The sequence below is a fragment of the Sphaeramia orbicularis genome, chromosome 17 (assembly GCF_902148855.1).
Source record: "Sphaeramia orbicularis chromosome 17, fSphaOr1.1, whole genome shotgun sequence".
In the NCBI taxonomy this organism is placed as follows: Eukaryota; Metazoa; Chordata; class Actinopteri; order Kurtiformes; family Apogonidae; genus Sphaeramia; species Sphaeramia orbicularis.
This window is the reverse complement of record NC_043973.1, coordinates 10832932-10845035: the sequence shown is the minus strand read 5'-3', so window position 1 is coordinate 10845035 and position 12104 is coordinate 10832932. Positions and strand designations below refer to the sequence as shown.

The 12104-nt window shown below is 36.9% G+C and overlaps 1 protein-coding gene across 2 annotated transcripts in view; it reads left to right on the top strand.

Moving 5' to 3' along the window:
- The window catches only part of LOC115437830 (collagen alpha-1(XI) chain-like), a 144415-nt gene that overhangs the window by 57497 nt on the left and 74814 nt on the right, over nt 1-12104 (top strand). For both annotated transcript variants that reach the window (XM_030161181.1, XM_030161180.1), the window contains 9 exons: nt 1217-1270; nt 3408-3452; nt 3830-3883; nt 3966-4010; nt 5755-5808; nt 5903-5947; nt 6821-6874; nt 6983-7090; nt 9408-9461. In XM_030161181.1, the coding sequence (XP_030017041.1) occupies nt 1217-1270; nt 3408-3452; nt 3830-3883; nt 3966-4010; nt 5755-5808; nt 5903-5947; nt 6821-6874; nt 6983-7090; nt 9408-9461 (513 nt within the window). The remainder of the gene's footprint in view (nt 1-1216; nt 1271-3407; nt 3453-3829; nt 3884-3965; nt 4011-5754; nt 5809-5902; nt 5948-6820; nt 6875-6982; nt 7091-9407; nt 9462-12104) is intronic.

The following is a 12104-nucleotide window of genomic DNA, read 5'->3' as shown; positions in this document are numbered from 1 at the left end:
ATTTCCTATATTAATTTACTGATCGTGTAGACACTCAGATTAAAGTTTAGGGTTAATATATCAGAAATATAGAACACTGAAGAAAAAGTGAGTTTTTTTCAGCAAGACGAATCATTAAGTGAGCATTAAACAAGTGTGTCCATCCACCACTATTGATCCAACTCCATGGGTTTTACCGGTGAATCAATGTTGTAGTAGATGACAGTGTTTCCACGTTCACTATGGAGCCTCTGAACGTCCAAATGGGTCATATCTGATGACCATGAAAAGATGACAAACTGCATTTTACAACAATTATTTACATGTATTGATAGGATTAGTGGATCAATAGGTATTAAACAGTTTACATCAGTAGATGGTTTTGGATGATGGTGGATGTTTGGGTCTTTATGGGTTAAAAAGCAAAACAAGATTCTGCTCCTTTATAGGGGTTAAATGGGTTTCTCTTTGGCCCATGACCTACCTTTCCAACAAGCCTCATGAAAATTGGCCTCGTTGTATTATCCTTTAATCCCCCTGACAGACAAATGAACAAACAACTGAAAACACAACTTCCTCGGAGGAGGTAGATATAAAAGGTTTGCAAAACCAGCACACACAGAAGTTTCCACTCTAGTAGAAGTTCACAGAGTCCCTAACATATGTATGCTTTTAAGGCATCCTTTACCAGTAAAAAATGCTAATGTCTGGATCTCAGACAAAAATACAATTTTGTGTTTTACAGTGAAGACCCTGCACTATCAGGCGATGTGAATCACCCTGAATCAAGGCTTTTTTTCTGTTTGTTGTAACAGCTGGAGCAGACTCCCTCCCAGTTTTTGTATGTGTTTAGTTTGTGACACACTAAATCTCAGCAGGGATACAAAACAACCCACCATTCCAGTTAGTCTTAGTCCATACCCAGATGGCTCTGGAGCCCCGCAGCGTGTATTTACAGACATTTGTATCACATAGCCAAACCCAGATCTTCAGCAGCCACTAGATTTTTGGATTGGCTTTTAACTAAATTTAATGGACAACAACATCTAATCTCCTCATGGTGTTTTTCTTTCACATTCTTGCCACTGTCATCACATTAGTACCAGTCAGATTTCACAGTCTTTCATCATTCTTTTATCTTTGGCAGTGCTATTTGTTTTAACAGTTATGCAAAATGAACCAGTTACACCTTTTGTAAATATTTATTCTTCTTTGTGTTCTTCCCTGTTTCCCAAAGGGTCCTCAAGGAGAGGCAGGTCCTCCTGGACAACAGGGTTTGCCTGGTCCAAATGTAAGTTTCCTTTCTCTCTCCATCTATCTCTCAGTGTTTTTTTCAGCCTATTTGATCACTGTTTCCCTCACTTAGTCTCCTTTTCTCTCTTCCCTGACCAAATCACTTCATGCCTCTCTTTTCATGTCTCATTTTCCCTTTATTCTCCGTTTCAGTCTGTCCTTTTCACGCTCTTTCCTCTTTGCCATATCCACCATTCACCAGGGATCTCACATGATCACTCTGCTTTCTTAATCAAATGTCTGTGGAGATATTCTTTCTCACTGTGTCATTCCTTTTAGCCGTGCATTTTCTGCAGGGCATTCCACAAAACTAACAAGAAAACACAGCAAAGATGTTTTCAGCTACCGAGACAAAGAAAAACATCCCCTGTGTTGTGTTGAAACACTCAATTGAGACACATTGTATTCATTGACGCATCGGTCCAATCGGTGGCGTGGATAAGGATATTCCATTTTTGAATCATCTTTAATACAAAACAGTTCACCAAATAATGTGTCCAGGGCTAATGTAGCATTGCCAGGTAAGACTTTCAGTCCTGGTGACGCTCACAGCCAGGACAGGATGGCGTCATTCTCCTGGAAAGTATGAGTAGGGACCCTATCCTGATGCTTTACAGGTTGAATAAATAATTTGTTCATCGACGTCGTACCTGGCTCGAAGCAGATTGATGTCTTCCAGAGACGCCATTGGCCCGTAAAAACAACACAGCTTGTCTGTTTTGAATGTTAATAACTTTTTTAATTCATCATCATGGGCCATACTGTCACAGGATGTGTGAATTAAAATAATGAATCTTTAATAACAGAGATCTGACACTAAATAAGCAGCACAAAGTCACCAACCTGCTAGCACTTATTATAGAGAAAAATGAATACATTACAGAACAAGTGGTGCCAGGCACAACAACCCCCCCTCCCACTTGCATGTGTTGTAGCTTATTTTGGCATCAATCCAGCTGATGTCATCACATCTATGCGTGTGCTGATGTCAGCATAGACACTAACAGCATAGACAAATTTTGGCCATTATTAGTAAATGGGAAAAAAGATTTTACAAAAATTATAAAAAAAATTGAACTTTGACCTACTTTTCCCAAAATGTAATCACATCTATTCTGGGTCACTGACAATCTATAAACCCAATTTGGTATGAATTCAACCAGTAGTTTTGCTGCTAAAATGTTAACAAACAAAGAAACAAACCAAACCAAAAACAATACCCCTTGCCTCCCCTTCAGGGGTAGGGTAATAACTAACAGCAAACCTCAAAAATTAGGTGTTCTACATAGCTTTAATAGGTGCTCATTTCCCTCACTTCATTTAGAATATTAACCCTTTAACCCATGAGACTTGGAATTTGCAGTTGTAGAAGTATCATAAAAGCTGCTGTGAGTTTGTGCTTGTGTTCCTTTTCTTCAGTGGTTTTGTTTTACTATGTGTTTTAGGGTCAAAACAGGGTGGAATAACAGAAAAGGATGAAGAGAGGAATTGAAGTTTGACAGGTTTTTACTGAATAAGGCACTCAGAGTGTACATCAATAAGAGATTTAGGATGTTGAACAAGAACTGTGAAATGGAACACACTGAATAATAACAAGTATTTGAATTTTGGTCCAGTAGTTTTTGTTTTGGGGCTTTTTTTTTCTAAATCAGTCCAACTGTTCTTTGGCACCTGGTTGAACTCTAAAAATAGCAGTTCCACAGTCAAAACTTGGAAAAAACACAGTAAAAAAAAAAAAAGGAAAATCATCACAACACTGCAAACAACAGTAAAAACAACAAGGAAAATAGTGTAAAAAAAAAAAAATTTAAAAAAAAGCCCAAACCGTCTATTTTTATAGCGAGTCAGTCACACTCACTGTTCTGTGTTTTGCCCCTCATTCCACAGGTGGTGGGGGGTCCACTGAGCATGCTCAGATGTCTATGGAAAGCAGAATTTCTATTCTATCAGCACGTTTTGAAATATTTCTTATTGAGCAAACAGTTAATTTTTTATGAGTATTTAAAATAAATCCTACGTTCAGAACGAGCACCACAGACACATCAGGGGTTAAAGGGTTAAAGGTTTGTTATTGAACGAGACACTGCCTCCATCCTGCTGCCTGTTGTAATAGCCTATTCTTCTTTGTCTTTCAGGGTCTTGTTGGTCCTCAAGGTCCGATTGGTCCTCCTGGTGAAAAAGTAAGTGAACAGGAAGGGGGTTCATTCTCCTTTCAGGACGCCCACCACAACTCCATTCATGATAAGTGACTGTTTGAGTCAGGGCCGCATAATTGATTCTGCAGATACCCCGCTGTCTGAGCTATAGGCCTTTACTGGCTCTTTTACACAGAAGTAAAAGCTAAAACACACTACAACTGGACCCACACTCTAAAACACACACCGCATATATCTAAAACTATCTGACTGTGCCTGTATAAGCATTTTCTTCCTCAATTTTTTTTTTTTTTTGTGGTTTTGTGGATGCTTAATATTATTTCAAGTGGATGAATCTGCCAGTTTGTGTCCAAAGTGTGTTTTTATTCTGTATCTTCTCATTTGTTGCTCTTTCTTTGTAGGGACCTCAAGGTAAACAAGGTTTGGCTGGCCTTAACGGTGCTGATGGCCCTCCTGTAAGTAACACACTTTTTATTTTTATTTTCATTCTGTCAAAAGCAGAAGCATTAAACTCAACAACTGAAACTCTATTTATAGGGTCACCCAGGAAAAGAAGGTCCTGCAGGCGAGAAGGGAGCTGCTGTAAGTATTGTGTAATTTAGTTGTTAGCTTGATTGTATAATTACAGTTGTTTCCAATATTTGTCATTGAAATGTGTCACTGCACAAGGAAACTGCTTGGTCAGGCAGTTTTTGTTTTTGTTTTTTTTTACAAATGTTGTGCTAGAAAGGCTTACATAGTTCAATATTGTTTCCCAAGTTTATTTAATCACTTTATTTTTGACCTTGCTCTGATATAAAGAACACCACAGTTGTATTTTCATCATTTGCATGGTATAGAGTCTATATTTTATTATTATTAGATTATTATTGCTATTTATGTCATCCAGTTACTCTAACAAATTTGTTTTATTTTTTTATCTTCTCTTTTTTTTCTATTGTATTTAATGTTTATTGTCTTGCGGTGCTGTATGTTTGAAATGCAGGTTCAATAAGGTATATCTTATCTTTATCTTATGTAATCAGTGGAAAAATGTTTACATATCGGCTGGTTATGCAAAAAAAGAAGAACCTCATCTGACATGATTGTCTTTGTGAGACAGAAGATAAAAAAATAAAATCATTATTCATTCATACAGTTCTTTATACTGCAGAGGGGATGACTAATAATAGTGACTAGAGTTTTAATCATTTATACAACAACCTTATCTCTTAGAATTTATCACCATGAGCAAATAGATAAAAACTGTGACATGTTTTTGTTCTGAAGGTCAAGTCACTTCTGTTCAGTCTTATTTCGACAAAATGCTAATGCTTTATTTTTTTAATTATAGTAATTTCCATGTCCTCAGGCAATATGTTTTGGTTTTTTTTGGTACCAACAACAACAAAAAAAGCCAGTTCAGTTTGTGTTTCTGTTGGCTGTGGCGATAGTGTTATAATTGTTGTTTTTAGCAGAACCTATTTCTCCTGAGGTCATTCAGTTTACATGGTGTCAGTACTGAATACACACAATACACAAACATTACAACATGCAGTTAATACAACACAAACACAAGTCAGAAAACAAGGTCCAGATGAATCATCACAATCAAATACATAAATAATATCTTTAACAAATGCCCATGTAATGCATGCACACCCAAAGAATACATATTAATTACTGATATTTATACTTAAATGCTTTTTGAGTGTTTTTTTTTTTTTTTAAACAACAGTATATGTTATTTGGTTCTGTAATCAGGTTTGGTGTAAAATTCCACACTTATATTACTATATTTTGAATTTTTTGGCAAAGTGAACCAACCTCCAGCAGTATGTTATATTTAATAAATGCTGTGCGTCTTTACAAACACTTAACTTCTTATAAATAATACATATATGTAGACAGAGGGCTTTGTCTAATACAGAAAAAGTCTACTGAGATGTGATTAAAACCTGGCTCACAATCTATTTATCCATATCTAAACTAAACTATGATCCTTTTTCTAAACTGAACCAAAGATCCTTTATTTATTTATACCTAAACACCTTTGGGAAGGATGTAAGTTCTGCTTTCTGGCAGTAAAATCTACTCCTGTGAAGGAGAGGCAGACGACTACAGGATCCTTGAGTGTGAAACCACAAAAACCAAACCATTGATCGTCTTTGTAGTAAACGTGATTCAGGCAGGAATAGTTTTAGAACAAAACAGAGTTTGATGTTCAGGTTAGATATGTAGGAATGCAGTTTTTATGAAACAAGCTGGAATTAAACAGATTTTGCTACTTCAGCAGTGGCTCATTAGTACTGATGTCTAACGTCATGAAATTGTTGTTGTCTTTCAGGGTCATCCTGGGCCTATGGGATCTATCGGCTACCCTGGACCTCGCGGTGTGAAAGTGAGAACCCTTTCAGCCATATGTCATCACCCTGCCACTGATCTATGTCCATTTTCCTTGAATTTCATCTTGACTCATTTTCTGTGTTTCCCAGGGTGCTGAGGGAATCAGAGGCCTTAAAGGTGGCAAAGGAGAAAAGGTAAACACCTCTCCAGTGTATTTTTCTTATGGTTGACAGATGTCTCTCCTGTAAAAATGGATTTATCACAGTTATAATTCCTTCCTAATTTAGGCTTCTTTTGACTACAGCAAGTGGAAAAACTCTTAAAAACTCATCAGACTGGCAGTTAAGTCCTCGTGCCAGTGAGTTGTAATGGAGTGTGGAACATTACACTAGAATGAGGCTGTTTGCAGGGCACTTTAGCTAGAGACTGATCTGTTGCCATTGTTTTTTTGGATCACTGTGGTTGGATTTCGCCTGTCGCTACCTCAGTGCCACCGGGTAAATGTTCCAATGGAATGTCAAAAAAAGCTGAAAATATGGTTCATTCTGTTAAAAATAATACATTTTAGTTGCTTTTGTCTCAAACCCTGTGGGAAAAGTTTACCATACCACAAAAAATTATATGCTTTTTGTATTTTATTATTCTACAGATTGACATTTTCATGCATATAAATATGTCAGAAAAGTGGACACAGTATATAGAAAACACAGCTGTGTTGAAACACTGAAAACGTCGTCTTAGGAAAAACTGAAAACTGCCTTCTGAATCTGAACCACCAGAGGTCAGTAGAATAATACATAGACCGAGATACAGAGAGAGACGAGAAGCAAGACGCTGATGTTAATACTTTATTTAACTTGACCACAAGGTGTCAGTATTAATCTTTCACACTGTTCTTCTAAACTTGAGCAAAGTGTAAAATTCCTCCATAAACTTAAGATTGCATTCTGATCAGTCTGTAATCCTATTTCTGATTAAAGGAAGCATTTTCAGAGATTGGAATTGGCTATTTCTGTTTCTGTGAGAATACACAACAGTTCTAAACTTTTTTTTTCTGTCCTGTGTAGGGAGAAGATGGATTCCCAGGCTTCAAAGGTGACATGGGTCTCAAGGGTGACAAGGTGAATCATCACTCTAAACAGAATACTGATGTTGCACAAACTGATCGGACACATCATATAACACTGGATGTGTGTGTCTGTTTTTTTGGGGGGGTTTTTTGCATCCAGGGTGAGGGTGGCGTCATGGGACCAAGGGGAGAGGACGGTCCTGAGGGCCCCAAGGGCAAATCAGGACCCAACGGGGAGGCTGGTCCCATGGGATCAGCTGGAGAGAAGGTAAATAATTATTACCTCCAGAGATGGAAAAAAAAATGTTTCAGTGACTTTTTATTTCTTCCTTGTAGAATGTTAAACCTAGAACAAAAGGCACTCACACTAGCAGGTGCAGGTGTAGCAACTGTTATTTATTCACTGGTAATTTTCAGGATTATTTTGTTTGTGGTTGTATATGTGGTGTAAAAATATCAGCAAATTGTGGATAGTTTTATTTGGTGTTTTCTAAAGCTCAAGACTTAGACTCAGCTTTATTGTCACATGATCAATGGTACATGATAGAACTACATCTAGTTACCCAGGTCTCTGTTTTGTAGCATAAGAAAGATAAAAGAATAAAATAGAAATAAAACAGAATATCTAAAAGGTAAATGGGGTAGAGCCCTGCAATGAATTGGCGACACGTCCAGAGTGTACCCCACCTCCGCCCATAGGTAGCGGGGATAGGCTCCAGCACTGTATAACCCTCTCAAGGACTAAGTGGTTCAGAAGATGAATGAATGAATGAATGAATTAAATAATGCATGAATGAATAGGGCAGAAAAAACTACCATAAAATATGTAAAAAATAAAAATATAAATGAATTAAATAAATTCTAAATATGTACAAGTTACACAGTATACAGCAACAGTGCAGTTAAAGTGATTCGATGACATCCTCAAATTTGTTTGGTCTCAACCCCAAGATCTTAAAATAACTGCCACAGAAAGGGAAACAGGTAATCCACTAAGTAATAGGATAATCGCTGCACCTCTCGTAGGAAAACAACAGCTATTTTAAAGGAGCGATATTTTGCTTTTTTAAATGGAATTGTGCATTTTAAAACATTTCCCTGTGGTCTACATAAACTGTAAATGCTATGCTTGGGTCTGAATACTTCATTAATTAAACTCCACAGGTCCATCTTCAACCCTATTTCTGACTAATGACACCAGAAAGATTGTTTTGAGCACTGGCCCTTTAAATGCAGATGACCCACCCCCTGCAGGTTGTTGGCTGTGCTGCTCTGTCCCGTTCAGCCACTTGTGTTCATTGCAACCAATACAACCAATAGCTGAACATTTTAAATAATCGGCTTGAAGTTTTGACATATTTTCAGTATGGACTACAACCACTGCTGCTGACAAACAATTATGGTGTATTTGGAGACCTTGGAAACCTTATATGTGCAAATGTCGTGACGTAACTAGTTATAAAACGGAACAATTAAGAAAGAATTGAAACAGGTTGTAGAAATCCACTTGATTTGTGCCGGAATGAATATAAAGATAGCTTTGCAGCACCTGGAGGGTTCAAATTCAAACTTTATGAACTGTTAGGGTCCAAATACACAAATACATGTACCAAAGACTAATAAAAGTGGGTTTAGCAAAATATGACCCCTTTAACACTGAAGAACCAGATCCACAGTCCCAATTTTATTCAGCAGCAGCAGTTTAACATATTTGTTCCAGTTCACTTCGTCTTTAACAAAATGAACTAGAAAGACACCAGGAAGAAGAGTTTGAAGGAAAGTTTGCTAAGTTTGAAAGTGAAGTCTTTCTTCTTGCAGGGCTATAACAGGCCTGGTTTAATTGGCCCATGTTGCCAGCTTTTCTCCATGGAGCTTTGATCTTGACAGATAATATTTTGGATTTGTGGGTGCAGCAGTATTTATACACTGACAAATTTGTATTAAAAGGTTACAACTTTAAATATAGTTTAGATAAAAGTGATGGCTTTGATCAGAAATACTGTTATTCAAATGCATCTGGAGAGGTTTGATACTTCTGATATTTTCTGCCAGTTTGGATGAATCTATTGTTCAGCTAAAATTACATTAGAAAAACATAATTATGCTTGGATAACAAAATTATTTACAGGAGTAATTCTGACATCAGTGTGAAAATACTGAAAAATAACAAGGCCATGTATTACAGATGTAAGAGATAAAGAAGGTCTGACCAACACTGGAACAATTTTGTTCAGTTGTTAACCTTGAATAACAAATTGCTAATCCCAGGCTACTTTAAAGGACACAGTAGGATGTTACATCAGATTCCATGGACTTGTTAATGACCACCAACAATCTAAAATGACCATAGCTGAACCAAAGTGAGGTCACATTTTAGAGAAAGCCAAACAAAATCTTCAGCACAGTCTGATGTCATATTTTATAAACATGGTATTAAAAAATCCCCACACCAGAAGTAAAACTTTATGGTTAGAACTTTATTGCTTTTTGCAATGCTTCTGTGAACTTTACTGCAGTTTCAAAAGATGTCTCTGGTAACACAGTGCGAGTCCAACATCTCAATGTTTTATTTTTATTCTTTTCAGGGGAAACTCGGAGTCCCTGGATTGCCCGGCTATCCTGGAAGACAAGGTCCCAAGGTAAGTGATAACAGTAAAGAGGTGCAAAAGGCACACAAACATGTTTTTTTTTTTTTGTTTTTCTTTGAGCTGGAAACTTAACAATATGACTGTACTGGTGAAGAAACACATCAGTGGTAGTGTTAATATTGACCAAATTAATAATCATTATTTATGAGGTTCAAAATAGAATAGAATAGAATAGAATAAAATAGAATAGAGTAGCCTTTGTTGTCATTGTGTCAACAGTAGGGTTGGGAATCTTAGTTGTAAGGCCAGTACGATACAAGTCTCGATACAGCATCTCTGATCCAAGATATTAAAGATACATGTGTGGCATCTAACGATGCGATACGATTCACACCCACATCGTGCTACAGAACAATTAAGCACATTCTGATTCGGAAAAAATATGCAGTGCAATGAGCTTGATTATTTATTTATCAAATAGGACCATGAGTTTTTACAAAGTGGGTTTTGTGCAGTTTCAGAACACATGCCTCACATACAGTCACAAGAAAAAGTTAGGACTTTGTTTCCAAAGTCATTTCTCTGTATGTTTCTAACACTCAACTTCTTGCTCCCTCTCCAAATCAATTTGTAATGTAGGTAATACAGAAAAAGGTTCTGTCATTTTAAGAGACACCTGCACAAGGTATTCTGGGATGTGCTGTTAGATATGTATGTCACTGTTTAAGGAAGAATCTCTTGTATGTACGGCAGTATTCAGTGTAGTTGATACAGTAAAAAGTACACGTTAACAAATCACATGTGGTCACCTCCTTTCTATGTCTGTCAGATTCAGATACAGATATTACAGTATTCATGGGCGGTGCACATGCCCACTGCATAGGCAGAGTGTATACTGTTGTGTGCAGTGTACACATCCATGGATCCACGGTGCAGTTTAACGTGGATCTGAAGAAAAGAAAAACTTCACCCAAATAAACAGTAGCACTTTTAAATGCAAGTAAAAATATATTCTATTGAATGGATCAAATTTTATCGCTATAAACATTCAATAACTGATGCATCGCGATATCATTCCAAACTTTTCATTCACTCACAGCTTCTCTACCAGTACACTCGGATCATGTACACGCATGTTGGCATATAGATACGTATCGGATAATCTTCCCATCCCTAGTGTACAATGAAATTAGGAGTGCTTCTCCCGTCAATGAAAGAATATGAAGAAAAAAACCTATACGTCAGAAAGTAAGAATAGAGCGAATATATAATGACAAAAAACTAAAAGTACAATAAGAAAATAGAATATAAAATGTAACAAAGGTAAAATAAGAATATAACTTAAAGTAGAATAAAATAAAATAGACATAAAATATGAATAGATACAATATTTACAATACTAACAGCATTAACAGTATTAACAGTATGTATATCTATGAAAGTCTGTAAAAAATAGTGCATTTGTGTTTGAATAAATATTGAATACGTATTGCATTGTAACTGTAAGAACAGAGGATTATTGACTCTACACTGTGGGTGTACGGTGAGGTGGGGGACCAGATGAATAAGGCTGGGGTTGTTCAGTGACAACACACCAGACAAAGAAAAACGACACAATTGTAAGACTACGAGGTTCTGAAACAGGGAGTGTGGTGTTTTTGTTTAATGCTGTGAACAAGGGCAGAGAGGCAAACATTAACCACCTAAAACAAGACCCAGAACATCAGTGGCGACCCTTTCAGTGGGGAATTGAATCCCTGAAGTGCTTCTCAAAGCCACTTTCAGACCCCCTTTAGAAGAAAAAAAAAGTCCTCCAAGGTCATTTTGCCTTGGAGAACACAAATGATGCTTATCCATTGATGCCTCAGTTAGTTTGTATGTTATTGTGACTTTGTTAACTTAACTGCATCAGTTCAGGTAAAAATCACAAAATAAACTAAAACCTCTTGTTTTAGATAACATTTTTCTTTGTCAAAGTCTGGCATCTGAAGAGCACCTCAGGGATTCAGTTCCCTGTCAGAAAGGTCCTTCTATGTGTTCAATAAAAGCCATACTGAATGTTTTAGCCGCCTAAAAGTTTGTAGCTGTACAAATAGTCCAAACAAATCCTTTCAGATGCTTGGATGAGTCTCTATAGGTATAGTTTTTCCTGATCAGGGGACATGACTGAACAACTCCTGCTTTATAGATCCATACCTCCTGCTCTGTGCATCTTTTCTGCACCTTTTAACACTTTAGTCAATGCGGAGATTTTCTTTTTGTGCATACCCCACTTTCATCTCAGGATCAGAGGTCATGGCCTTCTGTTGGTTTTCAACGTATTAGAAATTCAGCAGAGAAAACATGTGAATAGAAGAAGGACAGCCTTTGAGTGACCCTGACACTTCTAAGGAGCTCACTGGTTACATGTGCTGTATAAGGTGCAGTTATACATTATAGTGCATGTTCTCACTATATATGTTTACTAATCTGAAGCATTCAAATGAAATGTGACAAGATGGAGAGACCTACCTGTGCATGCACGCTGTTCATTCCCATTTAAGTTATTCTCAAGGAAGTACAATTTGTTTGTTTTTCTAGAGAATGACCATGTTACTTTTATTCCTCTTGATGTTTTTGCTCAAACAAAAGATGTGCAGCTTTTCAATATTTTATGTTTTCCAAACGGAAATCTTTTATACTTCCTCTAAAATG